The sequence below is a fragment of the Monodon monoceros genome, unplaced genomic scaffold, assembly GCF_005190385.1.
Source record: "Monodon monoceros isolate NGI ecotype Baffin Bay Population unplaced genomic scaffold, NGI_Narwhal_1 Super_Scaffold_12, whole genome shotgun sequence".
Lineage (NCBI taxonomy): Eukaryota > Metazoa > Chordata > Mammalia > Artiodactyla > Monodontidae > Monodon > Monodon monoceros.
The window spans coordinates 160,444,162-160,469,868 of NW_021703768.1; the positions used below are offsets into that span (position 1 = coordinate 160,444,162).

A 25,707-nucleotide genomic window follows, 5' to 3' on the forward strand; every position below is an offset into this window, starting at 1 on the left:
AAAAATACTAGCAAACCGAATCCAACAGCACATTAAAAAAGATTATATACATAACCAAGTGGAAATTTATCCCAGGAATGCAGGAATGGTTCAATCATTGTAATATACCACATTAATAAAATAAAGGAAAAAAACCCACATGATTATCTCAACAGAGGCAGAAAGTGTTTGAAAAAATGTTATGCCCTTTCATGAAAACACTCAGTAAACCAGGAATAAAAGGGGACTTCCTTAACCTGATAGAGGGCATTTATGAAAAAAACCACTGCTAACATCATACTCAGTGGTAAAAGGCTGAACATTTTCCCTCAAAGATCAGGAACAAACTAAGAAGGACCACTTTCATCATTACTATTCAACACTGTATTGAAGTCCTAGCCAGATCAATGAGGCAAGAAAAAGAAAAAAGGCATCCAAACTGAGAAGAAAAAAGTAAAACTATCTCCATTTGCAGGTATCTTTTACGTAGAAAATCCCAAAGAAGCCACAAAAAATTACTAAAGATAATAAACAGATTCAGTAAAGTTGCAGGATACAAGATCAACACACACAAAAATCAGTTATGTTTCTATATACCAGCAATGAACATTCCAAAAGGAAATTAAGGAAACAATTCCATTTACAATAGCATGCAACAGAGTAAAATATCTAGGAATAAATTTAACCAAGAAAGTAAAATACTTGTACACTGCAAAGTACAAAATGTTTCTGAAAGAAATTAAAGAAGACCTAATCAAACAGAAAGACATCCGTGTTCTTGGATTGGAAGACTTCAATATTGTTACGACGGTAATGTCTCCAAAGTATTTACAGATTCAATGCAATCTGTATCAAAATTTCAGTGGCCTTTTTTGCAAAAATGGAAAAGCCAAGTGTCAAATTCATATGTAATCCCAAGAGGCCCACAAAAACCAAAACCATATTAAAAAAAACAAACAAAAACCCCCAAAGTTGGAGGACCCACATATCCTGATTTCAAAACTTTCTACAAAACTACAGTAATCAAAACAGTATGGTACTAGTATAAGGGCAGACATAAAGACCAATGGAATAGAGAGTCCAGAAATAAAACCAACCATACATGGCCAATTGATATTCAACAAGGATGCTAAAGCCATTCCACAGGGGAAAACAATCTCTTCAACAAATGGTGCGGGGACAACGGAACGATCACACACAGAAGAATGAAGTTAGACCCTACCTCATCCCACACACAAAAATTAACTCAAAATGGGTCAACTATCTAAATATAAGAACTAAAACTATAAAACTAGTACAGGGAAACATAGGGGTAAATCTTCATGACCTCAGATTTGGCAATGGAGTCTGAGATTTGACACCAAAAGTGTAACAGAAGAAGAAAAGTAGATAACTTGAGCTTCATAAAAATTAAAAACTTCTGTGTATCAAAGAACATTATCAGAATGTGATAAAAACCCAAAGAATGGCAGAAAACATTTGCAGATCACACATGCGATAAGAGTTTAATACCCAGAATATATTAAAAACTCTTACAACAATTAAAAAAATAAATATTAAAAAAAATGGGCGAAAGATGTATACAGCCATTTCTCCAAAGATACATATATGGCCAACAGCAGGTGAGATGTTCAACACCACTGTCATTAAGGAATGCAAATCAAAACCTCAACGTGATACCACTTCACATCCACTTCGATGGCTACCACAAAACAAAAACAGGAAATAACAAGCACTGTTGAGGATGGGGAGAAATAGGAACTCTCCTACATTGCTGGTGGGAATATGTAGAGAAGAGTTTGCCAGGTCCTCAAAAAAGTTAAACACAGAATTACCACATGACCCAGCAATTCCACTTCTAGGCATACGCTCCACAGAACTGGAGACTGGAACGCAAACATGTACGCGTCCACGCACGTCCACAGCAGCATGAGTCACAGCAGCGAGCAGGCGGAAACAGCCCAGACGTCTACAAACAGATGATTGGATAAACAAACTGTGGCAGAGTGGATCTTCAATATTCGTGCGTTCTCTGTTTCTGTATTCAGCTAGTCACTAAAATTACCTATAAACCCAAAATCAGTCCTCGTGGCTTTCATGTCCACTTGCAGACAGGCACCGCGTGGTGAGAAAGCAGCTGGCTGCAGGCTCGTCCCCGGCTGCTGTGAAACAAGCTGCACTCGGCCTTCCTGTGCAGTTCTCACACTGAATGAGTGGCCTTTTCACGACGTATGTAGTGCCATTTTTACCAAATTTTTGTGCTTCTGCCATCTGAAATGGCCCCACACACAGTGCTGAAGTGCTGTCTAGGGTTCCCAAGCCCAGGAGGGCTGTGATGTGCCTTACAGAGAAAATATGTCTGCTGGACAAGCTTGGTTCAGGCATGAATGATGGTGCTTGGGCTGTGAGTTCAATGTTAATGAATCAACAGTGTACAGTAAATAAGGAGGTTTCAAACAGAAGCACTCAGGAAACAAGGTTATGCATCCACCAGCTGACAAAACTGTGACCAGAGGCTCGCAGGAACTTAACCCTTTAGGCCCCCTGTAGCAACCGTTCAGTTTTCACTAACTCAATGTTCCTGGTGACCTTACAGAGAGCATAGCTATTTCGAGTAACGAGAATCGACTGTATATACGTGTGTATCTCCATACCGTGGAATATTTCATTCAGCCATAAAAAGGAATGAAGTACTGGCACATGCTACAACTTGAATGAACCTTGAAAACACTATGCTAAGTGAAAGAAGCCACTCACAAAAAGACACATGTTGTATGATTCGTTTTGTATGAAATACCCAGAATAGGCAAATCCATAGACGGAAAGCAGATTAGAGGCTCCCAGAGATGAGGGTCGGGGGGACGAGTGGCTGCGTAACATTATGAACACATTAAATGCCACTGAACTGTACACTGTAAAACGCTTAACTGCACGTTACGTGAATTTCGCCTCAATAAAAATTTTATTTTACAATTGTGGCATCATAGAAAGATATTTGGCATTTGTCCTCAGTTCCCGGTCTTGGAATTTCCTGAGTGACGGGGTGACAGGAGCATCTTTTGTTCTAACGAGGCGGCTCTTGGTGGGTCCCTAGATGGTTTCAGGATGGGACTGGTCCCCAGAAAGACCAAGTCTTGATTAGAAGCTCATCCCCCCTCCCAGCCTCTCCAAGCTCCGGGGAGGGGGAGGGCTGGAGATTGAGTCAGTCAGCAGTGGCCAATGACTGACTCATGCCTACACAACGAAGCCTCCATAAAACCCCTAAACATGGGGTTCGGAGACCTCAGGGAGGGCAGGTGAGCGTGGAGGTGCCAGGAGGGCGGTGCATGGAAGGAGAGGCCCCAGAAGCCCACTCCTGCCCACACCGGGCCCTCTGCCTCTCTCCCACCTGGCTGTTCCTGAATTACATCCCATACACTAAACCGGAAACAGGGAGTAAAATGCTGATCGGAGTTTTGTGAGCTGTTCCAGCAAATTCCAGAACCTGAGGGGGTTGTGGGAACCCCCGATGAATAGCTGATCCATCAGAAGTACAGGAGGCGCAGCGCAGACCTGTGGCTGTCGTCTGAACTGGGGACAGCCCTGTGGGGCTGACCCCTGATCTGCAGGTCTGCGCTAATTCAAGTGGCTAGTGTCAGAAGCGAACTGAACTGCTGGGCACTCCAGTGGTGTCTGGAGAATCAGAGCCGGAGGAGAGGTGCTGGGAAGGACACCGTGCATTTGGAGTCAGAAGCATGTGAGTTAAAACCGCTCAACAGACGTCCTCGGTGGCGCAGTAGCTAAAGACTCCACGCTCCCAATGCAGGGGGCCCGGTTTCCACCCCTGGTCAGGGAATTAGGTCCCACGTGCCGCAACTAAGAGCCCATGTGCGGCAACTAAAGATCCCACGTGCCACAACTAAGACCCAGCGCAGCCACATAAATAAATAAATAAATATTTTAAAAGTATTAAAAAAAAGAAGACACAGAGATTACTTTTATTAAGTCAGGCAGACCCACCCCCCACACTGCTTCTTTTTTTCGCTTGGGGGAAAGGAGGGCTTTATCTGTAAAAGAACATCCTGCCAACAGGTCAAACGGAACGTGGCCTCAGATAAGTTTTAGCGCCAAACACCACGTAACACAGAATTTCTCCAGCTAGTGCCACTGAGGCTAGAACGCCTCACGCTCACACGAGAAAACATCCCGCGTCTGAGAAAGTGTCCTTTCTGCTCTGGGTGCAGATCCCCCCACTGTCCGGAGAGGCCACATGTCATCCTGGGGCCTGAAGGCCTCAGAGGTCGCCTGCTCCACTCACCCTGCTCACCCAGGCGGACCCAGCAGTGACATCAACGACACACGTGGATGAAGCCCTTACTCTGTGCTGGGTACTGGGCCACACGCTAACTTCCATCACTCCGAATCTTCCCAACAGCCTGAGCAGCAGACACAATTAGGAACCCATCTCGCGGACAGAGAAACTGGGGCCAAGAGAAGTGGGCTGTCCACAGTTGCCCCGCCTCTTCTTAGCAGGACAAAGACCAGCTCACCTTACTGACAGCTGGACAGTAAGGCAGGGCTGAAAGCCAACGGCAGCCCTTGCCTATGGCAGGGGGGGAAAGTCACCAGCAGACGCTCTCACGATGTCCCTGGTTCACATGCATCCCACGCCTACAGAAGCTGCTTTTGCCATGAACTGGCACTCACTTTTCCACACACGTCCCTCAACAGGGACCCACATTTAGACAACAGCTGTACCATACGATACATAAAACAATACTGTCCCTGTCACCCAGAAGCAAGTAAACAACAGAATTCATGAGGAGCTGTCATCCCGGGTCACGCCTGTCTCGGGTATTGAAGCAATGGGTGCGCATGTGTGAACACACGCTCTGCTGGTCCAAACCCCAGCTCCGCCAATCATGGTGCAGCCCTGCCCACACAACTGGGCATCCAGGTGCCCCTTCATCCAGACTGGGGAGATCACCATCCTCTGGGGCCTGTCCGGATACTAAGTAATAAGCACCGCTCAGCAGAGCGCCTGGCACAGCACACGCACCCCACAGGACCCGTGACAGGACCTGCACCCCTTCCCGCGATGGGCCTTGCAGCGCAGGGCTGCCCGCTACAGCCCTGAGGGCAACGCCCCCACCAGGAACAGAGGATTCTAGTGACAGGACGCAGGGCACAGGAGAGCACCCAGCACTTATCCTGAGAAAGGGCTCACGGGGCCACGCCGGACCCAGCACCCAACCCTGCAGATACCAAGGCACCCGCAGCTCAGCGCTCCCTCCCAATGGACTCGCTCTGTCTCCCCAACCACCCAGAGGGGCTACAATCAGCATCCCGTTTGCACAGCCTCCCCACGGGGGGCCCCGGGACTCACCCCAGCACTGGCACCCCGCCCCACATGGACGCCCCCTTCTCCACGCTCCCGGAGCCGCAGGAGGTCTCCCTGAGCATGGTCCCTAAGCTGCAGGGCACCAGCCCCCTCAGGGTGCAGTATCCATCCCCCACCCGTGCGGACAGGCTGGGCTCTCCTCTCAACAGTGGCCAGTCACCGGGACTCTCGGGCCTCGACGCCCAGAGAGCCTCGGGATGACCCACAGGCCCCGCCGCCAAATCCCGCTGAGCCGCACCTGCTGAGATGTCCCTTGGTGCTCAGGGGGCCGTGGGTGCCCACCTGAGCTCCACCCCAGAGGCCTCTGACGCCACGGGCTCTCAGAGCAAGGGGCTCGTTAAGTGAGTGGTGGCACCCTCGGGCCCCCCAGGGGGATGTCCTTCCTGAAAGATGGCAGAGCCGCCCACAGCCAGTCTAGCTGGACTTGTGGAGAAGCAGCGGCCAGCCGGCCACCTTGGAGCCAGCGAAGGTCACTGCTGGCCGCTTGGTGGCACCTGTGAGGATCAGCAGAGGCACGCTGCCAGGGAGGCAACTGTTAAATGTTGGTTACTGGGCTTAAAAAAAAAAAAAAGCTATGGCCTGAATGTGTCCCCCGCCAATTCCTATGCTGACTCCCACCCCCCACATGATGGTGCTGGGAGGGTCTTAAGTCACGAGAATGGAGCCCTCAGGAATGGGATTAACACTTCCAGAAAGAGCCCCCAGGCCCCTCGCCGCTTCCACCCTGTGAAGGCACAGCTAGAAGCCTGTGACCCAGAGGACGGAGGACAGCCCTCACCCGACCACGGCGGCACCCGATCCCAGACTTCCAGCCATCAGGACGCTGAGCAAACAATTTCTGTTGTTTATGAGCCGTCCAGTCTGTAGTATTTTGTTACAGCAGCCTGAACGGTCTATGACTATTTCTATTTTTTCATTGTAAATGTTTAGAAAATACATATGGAGAGAAATAATACAAAACCCCGCTGTGATCCTGCCACCCAGATTACCTTTGTTAACATCTTGCACGTATATAATTCCTTTTTTCTATAAATGACACACATATAACTTGCTTTCCTCATTCAACAACATTAAAAGCTCTTTCCCCCAAGGTCATCAAAGATTCTGTTCAGAAGATGCATAAGTGCATCCACCCAACAGCCCACTGTCAGACGTCTAATAACTTCCAGTTCTTCGCCCCTCCTCCCGCGAGGTGACAACCCCTCTAGGACAGGCCACAGACTCTGGCCCCGCCCCAACACGTGGCAGCTGAGCCGGGGACCCTGCCACTTTCAGGATGACTTATGGCGACATGCCCCGGTACTCCCCCACCTGCTGCCGCAACGTGCCCCGCTCCCCAGCCCTGCCACCACGGGAGGGATGCGCGCGACGCTCCTCCCGTGGGCGCCCAACATGCAGTCTCTACTACACATGCCAACATCCACCCTGTCACCCGGCGCTGCCGGTCCCACTGGCCCTTGTGTGAGCTGTGCATCCTCCTTACCGCTACCCGGGCTCCTACCTTGTTCTTGAAGTACACCTCGATGGGCATGATGAAGCCTGCGTAACCCGACTCCTCCACTTTGTAGGGGGGCTCCTTGCACACTGAAAAGAAAGGGAAAACCGCTGTCAGCACTAGGAGGCCAGCTCCCCCAGCGTGGGAAACCCCAGGCCCTGTTCCATGTCAAAGGGGTCAAGAGGAAGAGAAGCAGCGGAGCAGTAGAAAGGTGACCCCGTGGTGCCACGGTGGGAGAGCGCTGGGGAAGGGGCACGAGACCAGCTACGGCAGTGCAGCCAGCACCGGCCACGGGCCACACAGGTTCAACCGACTGAGGGCAGCACAGCAGTGCGGCTCAGCGAGGTGCCGGGCCAGGGGGCCCCTGGTCTCCCAGCAGGGCAGGCACTCTGCTGTACCCTCCTCCTGCCATCGCCCACTCAAACATGGACACTGAGGCCCCGCTTGGGGCCAGGGACACGGACGCCAGGAGATGGAGATGGAGATGGCCCGGTCCCAGCAGGGGCTTGCCTGGGTCCCACCTCAGCACCTAAGCAAAGCATTCCCAGGTGACGAGTGATGAGAGAGGGAGGGAGGGGGAGAAAGAAACTAAGAAGAACAGTAAAATAGAGGTAAAACAATCTCCCGCAGTCTCACCCTCCAGGATGAACTGTCAATGTTTTGACAGGTATGCTGTCATTATGCAAGTAACGTGACAATATTGTTCTTCCGCATGTAAGAAAAAAAAAATCAGAACTGTACAGATCAAATCCCCCTTGTCCTCCACCCCTCCCTCTCCTGAGGCAACCAGACCGGGAGATAGGAAAAAATCCTGCCAACGATTAAAACCTTTACACACGTATGTCTGTACTGTAATTCTTAAGGGGGCCAGAAATTGCCAGAAAACAGTGCATTGGAACATAATGAAACATGACTTTTTAGGGCTTCCCTGGTGGCGCAGTGGTTGAGAGTCTGCCTGCCAATGCAGGGGACACGGGTTCGAGCCCTGGTCTGGGAAGATCCCACATGCAGCGTAGCAACTGGGCCCGTGAGCCACAACTACTGAGCCTGCGTGTCTGGAGCTTGTGCTCCGCAACAAGAGAGGCCGCAACAGTGAGAGGCCCGCGCACCGCGATGAAGAGTGGCCCCCGCTTGGCGCAACTAGAGAAAGCCCTCGCACAGAAACAAAGACCTAACACAGCCAAAAATAAATTAATTAATTTTAAAAAAGAAACATGACTTTTTAAAAATTAAAACCTTGTAAGATTTTTCTTAAAAAAAATCATTTAAAATATCATATACCTCAAATATCTCACGTGTCTCATCTATCTGCGCAAACAAAACTGGTGAGGGGGTGGGTTTAGAGTAACTGGGGACCCTCAAGGCCAGGGCTGGCTGGACAGCCTTGCACAGGACCCCGTTCTGCAAACCATAGGGGCGGGGCTCCAGCGAGCTGCGCGGACTGGCGGGTAAGCCGGCCCCAGGGGCTCCCCCTGCCCCTGCGCCAGCCACCTGCCCTCCAAGCCCAGCTCCCGCTCCCCCCACGCCCCCCAGGAGGGCTCAGCCTGCGCTTCAGGCTCCAGTCCCCACAGACCGGGGCTTGAGGCGTGCTCACCTGGACGGACTTCCCTGCCAGGGGCGAGCGGGGCCGTCCCGACCGGGCCGTAGGACCCACCGCCCCTGCAGCATAGCCTCCCGTGGGGGCAGCAGTAGCCCGGCTGCCTCGGCTGAGCGCCCTGAGCACTGTCACCTGACCTCGGGGCCTGCACAGAGTCATTACTGCTACCAAACGCTGCACTCGCTCATTCGTGCATGCGCTCCACCACTATCCGCGCCTGACGATGTCAGGTGCCCAGCTGACGCCAGAGGCCAAGGGGACACCTCTGGTCCCCAGGAGTAAGCTCTGTCACCTTCAGTCTGACGGCCAGCCCACCTGGAAGTAAGGAGTGCCCCTGCCTGCAGGCTGGGTCAATGGGCGGTGGCCCAGGCAGCCCGGGGACACTGTGGGGTCGACCTCAGCCCCAAATCCCTATTTGAGCCAGCTCCTACTCTGCTGCTCCTCGGAGAGCCTCCTGGCGGTGCTGGCTGGGCATGCCCGAAGCAGCCCGCCCCAAGACACCTCCTCGTTCCCTCTGAAGCCCGCGGCTCCCGGCGTCGTGCAGGTCAGGGCCCCAGCTGTCCACCGCTCCCCCGAGGATGCCTCAGCCCCTCCTGCCCCTACAGCTCGCCCGCCACCAAGCGCTGTGAAGGCCACCTCCAAACATCTCTGGGCTGCACCCTGCTGCCTGGCGCCCTGAGCCTCCGCTCCAGCCCCTCACCAGCCGGCCTGCCTCAGGCTTGCTCCCAGGCCTCTTCTGCAGGGGTCGCGGGAAGGACCCCTCTGAATCACAGATCTGTGTCCCCTGACGGCTCCTCACTGCCCTCAGGACCAACTTCCAGCCACTCCAGGGGGCCTGCACGGGGCTCCATGCCCTCCAGGCTCATCTCTCACCAGCCCTGCCACGCTGCCCCTCTCAGATCACAGACCACTTCCTCCGGGACCCCTTCACTGAGCAGCAGCCCCCGTCCCCCATCAAGTTCCAGGCTGCGGTTCCCTCCTCCGGCCCCGAGCGTCCTGTATCACTGGGTCTCAGCACTCCTTGTGCTTACTGTCTCCACCTTCCTCAATCCTACACGAGCTCCGGTTCATGCAGTGTGACACCCCCAGAGCCAGCACCATGGCCAGGCCTTTTGGAAACATTCACTACGTATCTGTCAAATACTGCTGAGCGGGCCACATGTCACACCTCTGTCAGGTCATCTACTGAAGTGAGAGGCCTGTCCAGGGACAGGAAGAAATGTGGGCAGGGAGGCCAGGTCACGGCCCGCCTCTCCCCGAGTCTCTCGATCCTGTTTGAGCAGACTGAGGGGGGGTTTCTCCACCTGCATGAACCCTGCCCGCCTAGTGCCCAAGCCCCCCCACTGTGAGCGTCCTGCAGTCTGCCTCATGTGCCCCGGCCTCGCACAGGGCCGGGCACCTGCTTGCTTGCTGAATTAACCTGCATCCAGGAAGGAAAGAGGAAGCAGAGAGGAAGGGTGGCCTGTTCTTGCTGCACAATCCCCCAGCAGAGGAGGGAGGGACCGGGGACCTGCCTGCACCCTCCACCCCAATGTCCATCTCCCCCCACCCACTCCCAGTCTGAATCCCCTCAGCCATGAAGGCCCGAGTCAGGGCCCCCTCCCGCAGGGACAGCCCTGGCTTCCCTCGGCCTCTGACCCCCAGGTCACTTACTTCCACTCATGTCACCTCTGATCTTCATCTCTCTACCAGACGACAAACCCCTTCAGGGAAGGGACCCTGCTTTGCATTTCTCAATCTCTCTCTAAAGGCCTCTCGGAGGACGGGCACTCCCAGGCTGAAAACCACCTTATCCGTTCAGAGACGGGGCACAGGGGCCAGAGTACAGGCTTCCAGACGTGGGAGACCAAGCAGACGCCACCGGCCTGCCTGCCGTCCCACCTGAGGGCCCATGGCAAGCAAAGTGAGGCCAGGAGGAAACCAAATAATGCCGGGAGAGTAACGGGGAGGGAGGCGATGTGAGCAGTCAAGAACTTTCTGGAAGGCAGAAAGTGGGTGAGAGCATGCCGGGCAAGCAAACAGGAAGAGGAAGCTGCAGCCTGGGACATGGCACAGGCGCTGCAGGGGGGGCCTGAGCCCCGGGAGGCCTGGGCTAGGGCATCTGCAGGTGCAGTGGGGGGCGGGGGTGGGGAGCGGGTGGCTAGGGGTTTTTCTTGGGGTGATGAAAACGTTCTGGAATGAGAGAGGTGATGGTTGAGCCACTGTATGAACACAATAGACACGAGGATCGTACACATTAAGGGTGAATTTTATCATGTGTGACTCATACCTCAGTAAAGCAGTTATTAAAAAAAAAAAAAAAAAGCCAAACAGAGCGGCTGTGACTGGAACAACAGCCCTGGGTATCCCTCCTGCGACCTTCCCCCAGCCCACCCCCTGAGTCAGGCCCTTCTCATTCAGGAAATTGGGGGACCCACGTCCCTAACCAGAAACCGCTGGTAAAGCGAACCCATCCTGCCCTGAACAGAGCACTCGGTAAGAGTTCCCACTTGGAGGAAAGAGGCCAAAGAAACAGGAATACTTTGGGGACCACAAGAGAACTTGGGAAAAGGAAAACAAAAACAAAAACAAAAACCTAGAGTCAATGCCCTCAGATGCAAGACTTGCTCAACAAATGAAAACAAAATACTTTTAAAGAGGAAAATTAGAGAGTAAGAAAGGGCTCTTAGACCTTAGTACAAATATAGTACTTACAATTTTTTAATTCAACAGAAAGACCAGAAAATAAAGCCGATGGAATCTCCCAGAATGTAGAGCAAAAAGACATTTTTTTTAAAGGGTGAAAGGTGCAAAAACAACTCAGCAGATTAAACAAATGTCAACAGCAGCTAATATTCATAAAGCTCCTACGGTATGCCAGGCAGTATTCTCAGCACTTAACACATTTAACTCATTTAATCCTCGCAACAACACTGTGAGGCAGCTGCAGTTGTTCCCATTTTACAGATGAAAAGACTTAAACATAGAGAAGTTATGTAATAAGCATCCTAGAATGCGAAAAAAGAAATTAAATAGGTGGAAAGAAATTGTCAAAGAAATAGAAGCTAAAATGAAGGACACCAGGACTTCCGTGGTGGCCCAGTGGTTAAGACTCCACGCTCCCAACGCAGGGGGCCAAGTTCAATCCCTGGTCAGGGAACTAGATCCTACATGCCACAGCTAAAAGAGCTCACATGCGGCAACAAAGATCCCTCACACAGCAACGAAGATCCAGCATGCCGCAACTAAGACCCAGCACAGCCAAATAAATAAATATTTTAAAAAATAATAATAATAAATAAAATAAAATGAAGGACACCACATGTCCAACATGATGAACAAACACACAACCAAAAAAGACCCCAGAAACAATGTCATAAAAACCATCTTAAGTCCTTCTAAAGACAAAACAAAAAACTAAAAAACAGGTCATCTGCAACAGAACAAGAACCCAATAGCACCAGACTTCTCAGAAGACAAAGAAGCGACACTTCCAAAGCTCTAAGTGACAGTAATTCTCCAACTAGAACGTTACACCCAACTAGACTACTATTCAAGTGTGGGAACAGAACAAGGGCACTTCAAATACGCTAGGAGTCAGGGAGTTTATTCCCCACACACCTTTCTTTGGAAATTGCTTCAGTAATTAATCTCCTGGGAAACTTCTTGAGAAATTATTCTAGTAAAACAGGAAAATAAACCAAAACATAAGGGTATTAGGTAAATCCCCCCAGGAGAAAAGTAAAGGAAAGTCCCAGCGTGATGGCTAAAGAGGAGCCAGTTCTGATTAGAGGAGGAAGAGACCAGAATGAAATATTTCGAAGGGGAAAAAACTCCACTGAATAAATGAAATGCTGGGAGGATGGAAAAAAGGCAAAGCACCTTTGATGAAAAAGACACAGTGCAAGGATGGGAAGAGAAGCAAAGGGCCAAATATGAAGCGCAGTAAACGGGGCCAAATTTTAACCAAGGATGATAAAAAGAGCCCATCTGACCTTGACATGAGCTTGAGCGTTCTCTTTGGAGTGGCCCAGAGTTCAGAGAGGATCCCGACCAGCCCGACAATGGAGAGAGTCACTACGGTCAGTGCCCTTTGCCAGCTACCAACTTCTAGACTTAATCTCTAATCCTGGAGTGGAGCAACCTTAACGAAGTCAAGTGTAGCTCCCAGAGGGAGGGGTGTAAGGTTCAAGGAAGACGGGGTGCTCCTGCCCTTCTCTTCCTAAATGGAAAGTCAGGAGACCTTGGCCAAAGTTGACAGCATCAAAGAATGCATTCGTTCTCTCAACGAATACTTAGGAAGCACCTAAGTATTACTTAGGATACAGCAGCAAACTATATGGCCAGACACAAACCCCTCAATTGTCGGGGATGAAAGGGGGAGAAGCTTAGGAGAAAGTCTAACCCTTCACGCTAGTAAGTTAATAAACAAATGTGAAAAATCTAGAGATAAGAAGCAAATTTGCTTTTACTGCTTTAAGGTGTTAAGAAAGGACACGACCCAGAAAGGCCTAGAAATGTTGCCCCTGGGGTGATACCACCACTGATGAGTTGGGAGGTGGGAACATCCCATCTGGCACATCTCTGCTGGGTCTGTTACGGGTGCATATTTTGGTGTAAAAGATACTTCTTAAGCACATAAAGTATAATTTCAGAGGCTGGAGCCCTATAAGAAATTCACTGGCTGCTTCACCTGATCTGTTTTTCACTGACCACTAAGCAAATGGCGAGTGAGCATTTACCATTCGATACACGTGACGCAGGTGCCCTCTGTGTACAGGCCGCACAGACTTTGCAAACATGCACGATTCACCTACTGAAACTCTGCCTGCAAAATGACACTTCAAAAGAGTGCGCTTCACTCAAAACCCACGTTTCAGACATCGGGAGCTCAGAGAATGTGCCACTTCCTCGTGACCACAAACAGGTGACTGGGCCTCTCAGGACCTCAGTTTCCACATCTAGATATGGGAGGGGATCCTGGGGGGCTCCCTGCATCGCACAGCACAGAGCGAGGGCAGGACAAACGTAGGCCGCTCTGAGTGTTACTTCTAGCGGCTGCTTGGTTAAGGACCGGAGGGGAGGAAGATGAAACCAGCAGCTGAAAAGTGGCTAGGAGTCACCATCTGAGGCCCCTCCCGGAGAGAAAGGGAGGGACGGGAGAGGGCGGTGGTGAAGGAACCGCAGGGGCAGCTGTCTGGGAAAGCAGGCACCTGGGCCAGGAGGGGGCAGCCCGGCTTCTGCTCTGCGTCCGGGCACAGCGACCACGGGCTCCCCCCGAATGAACAGGCGTGACCAAGCGCCAAGAAAAACGGGCATATCCAGCCCACAGAGCATAGACCCCTGCTTTAAAGCACAGGCAGCTTACCTGGCCCCCTGAGCTTGCTTCCCCATCTGTAAAAGAGGGTCGCGGGGTGAACGAAAAGAGCTTGTGAGCAGGATGTGCCTGATAAGTGGCATGTATTACTACTATTATTATTAGCAGGTGCTTTACAGATACCTGCTGTTGCCAGGAACCAGATGGGCTCTCTCCAAGAGGCTCAGAGACTGAAAAAGGGAGAGAAGCTGAAGACTCAGGAAAGGAGAAACGAAGGAAAAGGAACAGCGGAAAGCTGATGGAAGAATCCAGAAGAAAAAGAATCTCGAGTTACTTCTGAACCAGGAGTTTCTACTCCTGTAACACACGTCACTTCCCCACTGGACAGTAAGACACTTGCCGGCCCAGGCCCAGGCCCCCAGCAGGTCCCGGAACGGGCTCCTGCTTCCACCCGAGGCTCCATGCTGTCACAGCATGACCCCCGGCCCCCTGGCCCACCTACTGCGGGTAGAGGGGGCAGCAGCCCAGCAACGGCTCTCCCAGCCCTGAAGCCCTTTCCGAGCACAGAGTCCTTTGTTCCTTTATCAACGCATCCATTCGAGAACTATTTTCAAGACCCCTGTGACGGGCTGGGCTTCACATGGGGACCGAATGGTAAAAACAGGAGACAGGGCCCGGCCCCCACAGAGCTCCCAACATCGCCTCCAACTTCGCTCCAAATTCCCCAGGAAGTGGTCTCTGATCGGGCGCCCTCGGTGAGTTCCCGGCTCTCCGCCCCGTGAGACAGCCGGGCCGCATGTCACCCTGTACTTCGCAGATGGCCGGGCGCTCTGAGGGGTGGAGCCAGGGAGGAGGCAGCGGCGAAACGCAAGCCTTTTCTGCTTTTGCCCCACATACCACGGGCTCTCTAAAGGGCATCTCTCCTCCAACGTGGGCCCAGTAAGCAGCTTCCTGCTTACTCACCAGGGGGTGTAAGTCGCCCTTCCCACCCTCAACCACAGGGCTACATTCTCTGGAAGCTTCTCAGAGCCTGAGTCTAAGTGATGACACAAGATATTGTCACCACCTCCGCTGGGTTTTCCCTACAGCCAACTCCGCGGCCGAGGGAGAAGCAGAAGGGATGGTGGAGGCCCTGTGTGGAGGGCGAGCTCTCGCCTCGGGCTGCGGGGTACAGGCCACCTGCTCCCCAGGGAGAGGGCAGGCGGCCAGAGTGGGGACACTCACCACGCTTGGGCTTGGGGAAGCTGTCGTGCAGCCGGAAGACCACCTTCTCCACGAAGTGCTGGATCTCACACTGCTCAGGGCCGCGGACAAACACCATCCAGTCATGCGTGAAGCCCTCTGTGGTGGGCTTCTTGCGTAGTTGGGCACGATGTCCCAGCTCTAACTTGACCTGGACAGTGCACTGCAGGGAGAGAGAGGCGGGCACAGGGTCAACGCAGAGCCCAGGGCAGGGTGCTGCAGGCCGTGCCCTCCCCCTGGCCCCCCGCGGCCTACAGAGCTTGTAAGTGAAGGGAGTCCGCGAAGGGGCAGCGCGTTCACAGGAGCAGGAGCCTGCACGTGCTCAGGTGGGCGGGGCCCAGACGGCTGTGCATGCCTTCGCTCCCCAGGAGGCCCACGGGGGCCCCCCGCGCCTCCTCCCCACCCTGCCCCAGGGCCTTGGCACCTGTGGTTCCCACTGCCTCGGATGCTCTCCCCCAGGCCTCCCCACGGCTGGCTCCATCCTGTCACCGAGGTCTCGGCTTGACTGTCACCTCCTCAGAGAAGCCCTCCCTGACCACCCAACCTGAAAGCACCCACCACCACCCCATGGCTCTTTATTGACACAGTCTTCTCAGCAGTCTCCATGATCAGACATCATCTTGCTAGCAGTCTGCCTACTCTCCTCTTGCACTGGCTCACTGCAAATGGCTCCCTGCCCGGAGTAGCAACCCTCACCAAGATCTCCTGGAAAACAGCAGCGTGACCCGTGGTGCCACTGCAGTCGCCCCTCAGTACCCATGCGGGATCGCTTCCAGGACCCGAGGATACCAAAATCCACGGATGCTCAAGTCCCTTAGGTAAAAAGGCTTAGCACTTACATGTAACCTACGGATATCCTCCTGCATACTTTAAATCATCTATAATACCTCGTACAACGTAAATGCTAGGTAAATAGTTGTAACTGCATGTAAGTACTATGTAAATAGTTGCTGGGGCACAGCAAATTCAAGGGTTGCTTACTGGCACTTTCGGGAATCGTTTTCCCGAATATTTTCGATCCACAACTGATTGAATGTGTGGATGCAGAACCCACGGATCCGGAGGGCAGACTGTACCTCGTTCTACGAATGAGGCAACCAAGGCTCCAAGAGTGAGCTGCTGAGTGGCACACACGAGGCGGCTGAGTTGTAGGGAGATTCAGGCCCAGGTGTGTGTGTGTCACCCAAAGGCCACTCCCTTGGCCAGTGTGCCATCCTGCCATCCTTGATTAAAGCATTTTCATTCTCCATCATCCCACAGAGTGCCTCCTGGAAAACAGAGGCCCCTGGGGTCACCCGAGTCACCTGCACAAACGCTGGCTTTGTTTTCAAAGCAGAACAGCAGTTCACAGTGAGAATGGGGGGCAAGTGTGAAGCCAGCTGGGGACAGGTGCAGGTGGGCCCGCGGCCTCGGGCTGCCCTCCTCACACACATGTTGACCACTCGCCTGAGACAGGAAGCAGCTCGTGCCGGCCTCCCGCCACACACACACGCTAAGCAGGCAGCCCCAACCCTTCGTATAACTTGCACCAGCGAGGCCAGCTGAAGCCGCCGACAGGGACCCACTGTACACATCCGCTCTGGCCTGTTAAAACCCTCTCTGGACTTCACAGAGATACAGCCTGACACCTAGTATCAAAATCAAGAACGTTGCAAAGAAAGCAGAGGCCAAGTGGACACTTGCTCCGAAGTATTGAGATAACGAGGGACAAGCGGGCCAGCGGCCTGCATCCCACGCATCCGGAAGGAAACTCCCCTGTCGGGCTCAACAGCCCAGGCCCAGACCAGAAACCTCCCTCTGCACTCTCTTTCTCACCACTGGACCCCAGGCACCCCTGGGGCCACAGTCCCTCCAGGACCTGCCTCTTCTCTGGGTTCCAAAACCCTGTTCAGACCCACCACCGGCGTACTCCCCACTCTTCCACCCCTCGCTGCTCGGTCACTGCCGGGAAAGCATGGCCCGCCGCTCTCGGTCAGAATCGAGTCCGCAGGCCTCAGCATACCTCCCATCTCGCACCTGTGCTTCCTCAAGTCTGGGGTATTCCTCGTTTACCATGCTTTCACCCAAGATCAGAGAGTATGTCGCAGAGCCGTGCAAGTTTCCCGCGCTGCAGTCCCCTGTACGTGCACACACACATGCTCGTGCACAAAGAAGATGCTGCCAAGTTCTGGCCAGGCCTTAGAGGCTGAGAACCGAGGAAGCACAGGAAAACGCACACACCCTGCATCCCAACTCAGTCAGACACCAGCCATCCCCAAACATACTGGGAACGTCCACTCCCATCCACCTCTGCTCCTTCCGGCCCACAGCTGGGGGCGCCCTAACTCACTTCTCTCTGATTGGAATGCCACTTGTCCCTTAAGCCCTGGCTCAAGTGCTACTCTCTCCAGAGCCCCTTCTGATAGATCCACACCGGAAACCAACCAGACCCTGGTCTCCACAGCAGTCTGTGTACAACCAACTCCGCTGTGCCACTTCATCCCGACCCTGCTCCTGACTGTTCACTGCTGTCTCCCCCAGGGCCACACCCCACCCGTCCTTTTAACCTCTATCCTGGAATCACGCTGCACGAGGCATCAACACTGGATTAAACCAGAGAGGCTTCCTAGATCAGTGAGCTCTAAGTGGTACGTTTGTTCCAAGAGGGAAGGGCCAAGGTGACAGATAAGGACAGGGTGGCCCTGACGCATGGACTGGCAGGAGGCAGTGGGTACTTAGTGAGACAACTGTAAAAACAGGGCAGGAGACCCCCACCCCGCCGGCACAGGACGACAGTCCCCGTGGGGCTGCTTGGGAAAAGAGCAGAGAGCCCCGGGACCGGTCCCCTCGGGGGAGGGGTGGGGATCCGGATGGAGCATTTAGATTCCACACTAGAGAAATGACAGCCAACCGTACGCAGGTGACGGATTGGAGGAAACAGCATCTAAGTGATAAAGCACCCCAGCAACTGTGTACACAGTCTGGGCTGAAGGCAAAAAGGACAGACACACCAACAACAACAAGCCTGCTGGGAGGCAACCATAGGGAGTGGCTGGAAAAGGAGCCTGAAACAGGAGAACTGGGAGGACCCAAGGGCGGATGCAGATGGAGAGACAGGCGACCAGGCAGCTGGGTGGCTGTGATGATGCCCATGGAGCCCGGGTGGGTGGAGCGAGGGTGGGGGGGTGGGGACATTTGGGGGGAAATACCCCCCTGACAGCTGGAGAAAAGGCCTGGACGTCTGGATAAACAAGTCATGCTCGAATCAACCACAAGCTTCTATCCGCAGAACGCTGCTTATGGACAACGTTCAAGATAAACAACACCCAACAATATTTACATGATCCCAAATAGGCCATAATCGCCCCATACACTTACGGGTGTGTAACGAACTCTGCTTTTCTCTCTGACCTGTTTTCACACTGAGGAGTCGGGAGACAATCCCTGGATTATGGGAAACCAGATCCACATAATCACAATGACAACAGGACACTGTTGAATGGCTTCTGGTATCAATACTTTCGAGTTAACTCCTAGGTGATGAGATGCCCCCTCAGATTCTGCTGTTCACCAATCCGGAGATTAACAACCCTGCTCCAACCCCAGCTGCCTTCCCGGCATTTCTCATCACGTGGGGTTCCTACCCAGGGCACATGAGCAAGCCCGGCAGAGCAGTGATTGTGAAAGAAGGGAAGACCACAGTTCCATCCGAGGGGGAAAATGGAAGCGCCAAAAAGACGCTCCAGAGGCCAAAGTAAACAGGAAGGTTCTGAAGCGCGATGGGTAATCTTTGCAGCCGGTGGGCCGTGCCCAAAGCTCCGCCCAGGCGGCATCTCTGCCTCAGGGGCCAGCGCCAGCTCAGTCCCGACACCCCCAGACCCCAGGTGCCAATGACTGCATACGCCAGTGCACACAGAAGAAGTCTCCCCTGAATGCTGGAATCTTCTAAGAAGTAAAGATGGTGGAATATCACAGATCTGGGGACACTATATTAGAAAAGAAATTGTTGATTCCGTAGGACACTCAAGCTACACCGAAGCGGAGGCAAGTAAAGCTGAGCCCTGGCCAACTACTCCGACTCGGCGAGTCACGGTAATTCCACCTCCGACAATTCCACCTCTGCAGGCTCTGCCCCCTCCTTCCTTACTCCACCTGGACTCCTTCCCTGTCCAGCAGAACTGGAGAACTGAAGCAGATCAGTCAGCTGCTTCTCCAGGAAGGGTGCCTGCTGGAGAGGCTCGCTGTTGGCTGGATTAATAAGCCCGAGCTGGACTTCGCTGGTGGCGCAGTGGTTAAGAATCCGCCTGCCAATGCAGGGGACACGGGTTCAAGCCCTGGTCCAGGAGGATCCCACATGCCACGGAGCAACTTAAGCCCGTGCGCCACAACTACCGAGCCCATGTGCCACAACTATTGAAGCCCATGCACCTATAGCCCGTGCTCCGCAACGAGAGAAGCCACCGCGATGAGAAGCCCACACACCGAAACGAAGAGTAGCCCCCCTGCTCACCGCAACTAGAGAAAGCCCGTGTGCAACAACGAAGACCCAATGCAGCCAAAAAAAAAATGAAAAAAGAAAAACTAATAAATTAAAAAAAAAAAAAAAAAGTCCGCGCTGCCTGGAATGACGTCCCTCACCTGCCCCGCAGCTGCTGGGAGGCCCCTCGCAGAGCCTCCAGAGGGAGGGCCCGGCCTTGGTCACTGCCACGTCCCAGCATCTTGAGGGCCACTTCGCCACCCACTGCCCCCACAAAAGCCCAGAACAAAGGGGCACTTTCCAGGCTGCTCCAGAAAGGGTTAACTATTCTACCTCTGGGGAATCGTCCCTAAGACCTGAGATGAGACGGAGTGGCACGAGGGCTCCCAGGGCCATCTAGGGACAGTTAAGCTCGGGCTGAGGGCCTCCGCTGGGCACTGCCCTCGCTCCAGGCCAACTGGCGGCAGGCACTTGGAACCCAAGGGCCAGAATCCTAAGTCCTGCGAGCCAGGCAGACGGATCAGCCAGCACAGACCCCTGCAGGTGTGGAAGGGGAGGCCCCACCCAGCAGAGACAGAGCCAGCCTGGTGTCAACAGCCCTGCCGGCCTCACAGCCCTCGCTTCCCGGGATCCTTCCCACATCCCTCGAACCCTGCCCTCAGCCCGGCCCCAGGAGACAGGTCTTCAACAAGTGTATCTGTAAGATTTCCCCGGATCTTCTGGTGGGAATTCTCTTTACCAGATGCCCCCCCCGTCCCCCCACCCCGGGAATTCCCACTTTACCAAGTGGCCTAATTAGGCCTGGAGTCTGGCTACTGCAGCTAATTCCCTCAGATGCGCAATCCCCTCCCCTCCCAGGAGGAGGAAGCACCCAGGGGTCTTTTCCCTGATCAGCCTGGGACGATTTTGCCAAGTCTGATGACACCCAGCAGGGTCACTGGCAACGTGGTCCACACACCCACAAAGGGGGACAGGGGCTGGGCCCACAGAGCGGCAGCCACACAAGCCCGAAGTAAGCGCTCTTCACAGAACTTTCTCCCTCTAGACCCAGCGGGGGGCTCCCGGGAGCAGCCACTGAATCAGAGCACAAGACAGGGAGAGGACGGCCGTCCCTCTGAGACAATCCTCTCAAGTGGAGCCTGCCTGCCCGGAGGCTGGGACCTCTCAGGACAGCCGCAGGAGGCCCTGGCCCTCTAACGGCTGGCCCACGGGGGCTGGTGGCTGCCCCTACACTCTTTTAGGGCTCCATCCGGCCTCAATTCTCTGACCCAGGGCACCAGGTTAATGACAAAGGGACAAGAAGGGGCTCAATGAATGTGCCTCTGGAAACTCTCTAAGGTAAGTGTGCAGACCGTGAGGGTGTGCAGATACACCCACAATCTTTAGGGCTGTCAGGCTGCTGGGAAGCCTCACCCCTACCAGCCCACCAGGGAGGCCTGGGACAGGATATGCATTAAACATGTAGGAAACGCACACAGACATGGAGATGATGCGTCGGCCATCCCCAGAGTTCTCCAGAGAGCAGTCTTGGGAGATCTTGAACACGAACAAGCCCAATAAAGGCATCTGTCACCAGGCCAGGTGGGCCTGGTGACAAAGGCAGTGATTCCTAGTCACTTTTATTTAACCAACAGTTGGCGAAGCTAAGTGCAAATCTTCGCATTAGAAACTACGAGGGACCCAAAGGGGAGCAGAACTCTGGTCCCCGCTCTCAAGCACTTTACAACAAGTTGCTTCACAACTTTAAAACCTGGCATCGACCTGCTGTGACAGCTTCAGAGCCAGGTGGGGGAGGACCCCATCACCCCCTCATTAGCACTCTGCACAGTCCTGAGGTTCTCTATGCAAGGTCTGGGGGAAGAGCGAGCACTCCCTAAGCATCCCACCAGGCCTCGACTCCTTGCAGGGCTGTCCTGGGCCTGCGTTTGCACATCCGTGAAATGGGCCTTCCCCGTGAGAAACAAACCTCCCTTCTGCAACAGCAGAGTATGGTCACAGGCAGCTGTTCTCAAATCCAAACTTTGGAGATGAAGAGTCAGCGTCAGTTCAACCATGTGGCTCAGCGGGTCGGCTGCCCACCTCGCAGCCAGGCCCAATGCTTTTGTGAAGGGAGGACTCCCTGGTCCTTTGGGGAACAGGACTCCCCAGACGCTGATACCACTTCCAGCTCCCTAGGCAACCCCCCGCCCCCTGAGGCTCCCTTCCCAGCCTCCTTTCCATCTTTTCAGCAGCTGCTCAGTCTGTAACCACGCCCATTCCTTCCCCACCATCCTTGGAGATAAATCACATGGCTCCCAGCCATGACCCCTGCGTGAGCAAAGACCTGCCCCCCAAAAATACATCACCACGTCCCCCCTAAAAAAAAATACAAATCCCGCAGACGACAGACGTGTAAGTACAGGCTACAGGTCAAGGGATCAAACAGATGGGGGTGTGGTCAAGGCAAAGGGTACCAGAATGACATTTTCCCGGGAGCCAGAGCCAAATGCAGAATCCCCCTTCTCAGCTGGGCCTGCAAGTTCTAGAGAACACAACAGGAAGGTCAAGAGAACCAAAGTCTCCCAGAGCGAGCGGGCCTGGGCGAGCGGGGGAAGCCCCGTTGTTTCCCATCATACTGAGGCATTCACAGGTTTGGGGCATCATGGGGGAGACAGAGAAGGCTGACTCTGCTGGATTCACAGCGTTTCCCCCGCCCCTTCTCTCCTGCCTCCCCAGGGGCTGCTGCCCCCTAAGGAAGGGACAGAGCTCCTGGGCCTCTCCCAAATTTGCATGAGAACACAGCCTGGGATGAAGAGTCAGACGCCTGGGTGGCTCAAGCTTTCCTCTGGGACCGGTTTCACTTGTCAAAACGTGTGCAACGATCCAGACCAGCGCTGTCGAGTGGAACCTTCTGCCCTGATGGAAAGGTCGCCTCTTCGTGCTACCCAATGAGGTGGCCGGCACCTCAGGAGTGGTGGTTCCCGGGCAATTAAAATGTGGGTGGTGCAACTGAGGAACTGACTTTTTCGTTCTCGTACTTTTAAGTTTAAATAGCCACCAAGTGCTAGCTGCTGCCGCGCTGGGCAGTGGCGAGGTACCTCTCTTTGGCCCAGGGTGCTCACCTGCTCCCTGCACCCCCAGCAGGACGGCTGTCTCCCTCTGTCACCGACCCAGAACGCCGCCGCTTCTCACCGCTCCGCTCATACAGATGACAGCCACCCAACCAGCCAGGGCGCCACATATCACAAGGGGAATGGACACAGCTGGGCCTGAGATGTTTCCCCGGGGGGCCCGGCGGGTGGGGTGAGGGGCGGGAGCCATGCTCTACGCCCACAGGGTGCCCAGCAAGACTTCCCCAGGGGCCAGCTTCCTTGAAAGTGGACACTGAAGGTTTATTTTGTTGTGTTTCTTAACTCAATACAGATCGGAGGCAACGAGCTCTGTCCCTTCAAGGGAAATGAACTCACACCACTCTGCAGAAATCCCCCATTCAGCTGTCATGAACTATTCCCTACTTCTCAAGAAAGAGGTACAACACCAAGGCTGAAAGGAAATCGCAGTGAGAGGGTGCCCCCAAGCACAGGCCTCAGTGATCCTGGGCCACCAGGCGGCTGGGATGGGCGGGGGGGGGAGGTCTCCCACCCCCCAACCCTGAAACCCCACGGCCACACAGCACCTTACGAGCCAGAGCTGCCTGAGTGGCACCGGCAGCCAGGGATGCCCCAACGTGCCCTAACAGCGGGGATTTCAGCTGCCAGCCCCACTGCCCCCACACTGCCTCTCCTGGCTTCGAGCCCCTGGAAGGCAGGGGCAGCAGGGGAGGGTGAAGAAATAAATGATCCTATGTCGGGGGTCGCAATGGTCCAGGGCTTGGGGAGGGGTAAGGGGCTTGGGTACTGAAGAGGAGAACAGCCTTGGGTTCGCCAGGACTGGCTCAGGGTTTCCAGAGAGAAGGGAAAGGGGCCGTGGGGAGAGTTTAGGGAGGCTGGGGAACACCCTAGGTTTGCAGCAAGGCTCTCGGTGGCGGCTCCAAGATGCTGGGGAAGGCAGGGAAAATGGGGTGTGCTAGGGGGAGAGGGTAGTGGGTCAAAGTCACGGCATCAGACTAGGGGATGCTGGGAGGAAGTGGGCGACCCTGAACGTAAGGAGAGAGACACACGGGTTCAGGAGAGACTGCAGGTCTCTGCAGGGAGGACGACTATGGTTACAGGAACCAGAGAGAGGAGACCTGGACTGGGGGACAACGTGGGGAAGCGTAAATCAGAGTCACAGGGGCAAAGAGGGCCCGAATTGAGGGGAGTGAGGCATCTGGTGTCTGAAGGGAGTGGAGGCTCCAGGTCCGAGCAGAAATGGTCCCTGGACCTGGTCAAAGAGGGTCTGAAGGTGAAGAGACAGACCCTTGGGGCCCTGCGGTCCAAGGGAGAGTGATCAGGGCCTGAAAGCAAAGGGGGCTGAGCAGCAGAGTGGGTCAAAGGCATCTGAAGAAGAAAGCCCAGGTCCAAAAAAGGGGACCACTCAATGCACACCTGGGTCCTGGTGGGAAAAGACCCGGGACCCTACCAGGGTCTGAGGAGGAACAGATGCTCAGGCTGAGGCAAGGGCAGGACCAGAGGGGAGAGAGGTCAGCGTGGGCCTGGGTTCGAGGAAGGAGGAGGCTGCAGACCAAGGCCCCAGGAGTTGTGGGGAACTCAAACCCCAGTAAAGGTTTAATGCCGGGAGTTTGAGAGGATTCAGGGCCAAGGGGCCAGAGGAGGCAGGAGACACCGACTGGCCCTGGATTCAGACAGGAAAGGGGGTACAGACCGGATCAGAGGAATCTAAGGGGCCCCCGGGGGGGCTGCGGGGACTCAGGACTGTGCCGGGATCCCGAGGGATGTCCCAGGGGGCGCTGGGTCGGACTGGGGTCACAAGGGGCGTCGCAGGGGGATGTGGGCCAGGCCGGGGTCCCGAGGAGCGTCCCAGAGCGTTCTGGGCTGAAGTGGAGATCACGGGGGGTGTCTCACGGGGATCTGGGCCAGACCGGGGTTCCGAGGGGCTTCCCAGGGGACTCTGAGCAGCGGGGGACCGGGGTTCCCAGGGGGGTCCGCGGCGCTCTGACCCGGCGGGGGTGGCGGATGGGGGATGGGCGCCCCCGCCCCACATAAAGGCCCGGGGAGCTGCGGGCGCGCACAAAGCTGGGCGGGCGGGCGCCGAGCGGGGGCGGGGAGGCCGGGACCGAGGAGGGTCGAGCCCGGCCGGGCGGGCGGGTAAGGGAGGGAGGGAGGGAAGGAGGGAGAGGGCCGGGCGGGCGGCGCGGGCCGCGCTGCGGCGGCGCGGCCGCTCCTCACCTGATTGTCCATGGCTGGCTCCCCGCCCCGCCCCCGGGCCCCGCGTCGCTCGCCGCCGCCGCCGCCGCTCAGCGCCGCCGCGCCGCCCTCATTGTCTGTCAGGCGCCGCCGCCGCCTCTCCCGGCCGCCCGCCCGCCCGCCAGCCCCGCGGAACCGGAAACCACCGCCAACCCGGGTCGCGCACCGACTGCGGGCCCCCGCCGCCGACTCGGGCCCGCTGCCCGGACTGACAGCTGCCCAGGCCAGTCGACGACGTGGACGGCAACTTGTGGGGCGGGACTTCCGGCCTGGCGGGGGCCTGCCGGGCTGCGGTCGAAGGGACGAAGACCGCAGCCAATGGGAGGCCCGGACCGGAGGGGCGGGAGGAGGGAGGGAGGGAGGCGCGAGGCGAGCCCCGCAGAGGGGAGCGCGAGGTGTGCGCCGCACGTGGAGGGGGGCGGGGGCGGAGGCGGGACGGGAGCGCCGCGCCTGCGCACTGTGGCCCCAGGGGGCGCTGCCCAGTGACCGGAGCTTCCCGGGGCTGAGCCTCCCCCGGGCCCCAACCTCCCCGGTAGGGAGGAATCCCCAGGGACACTTTTGTTTCCTGGCCACGTGTTGCTGCTGTGTGATGGAATGAGACCTGGGCTCTGGAACTGAAGATTAATTTTCCAATCCTGGAACTGTATCATGGTCAACTCCCTTCTTACCCTGAATCTCAGTTTGCGTCTGTAGAATGGGGACCATCACGTTGTGATGCTAGTACGTGGTAATCTGAATGATACAAATCTAAAATCTGCTGCATTGACATAACCGAGAAGTTCTCATTTTATCCACGAGATTTATCATGCTAATCCCTCCAAAAACCGTTTTTTAATTTACCCATGATAATATACCGCGACTTGTAAACTGTTTATATCGAATGTAAACATATGGCCCCATCTTTTTCAGGATCCTGTAAGCCACTTGTCTCTTGGACC

At 54.9% G+C, this 25,707-nt stretch overlaps 1 protein-coding gene across 3 annotated transcripts in view; it reads right to left on the reverse strand.

Moving 5' to 3' along the window:
- The window catches only part of MLLT1 (MLLT1 super elongation complex subunit), a 63,521-nt gene extending 38,683 nt beyond the window's left edge, over positions 1–24,838 (reverse strand). For 2 of the 3 annotated variants that reach the window (XM_029216612.1, XM_029216611.1), the window contains exons 1-3: positions 24,752–24,838; positions 14,972–15,152; positions 6,861–6,943 (exon numbers count right to left, since the gene is read on the reverse strand). In XM_029216612.1, coding sequence (XP_029072445.1) covers positions 6,861–6,943; positions 14,972–15,152; positions 24,752–24,763 — 276 coding nt within the window. In that variant the 5' untranslated portion in view covers positions 24,764–24,838. Of the gene's footprint in view, positions 1–6,860; positions 6,944–10,104; positions 10,346–14,971; positions 15,153–24,751 lie in introns of those variants that run through there. The other variant, XM_029216613.1, reaches the window with a different exon arrangement.
- Between the last annotated feature and the right edge of the window lie 869 nt (positions 24,839–25,707).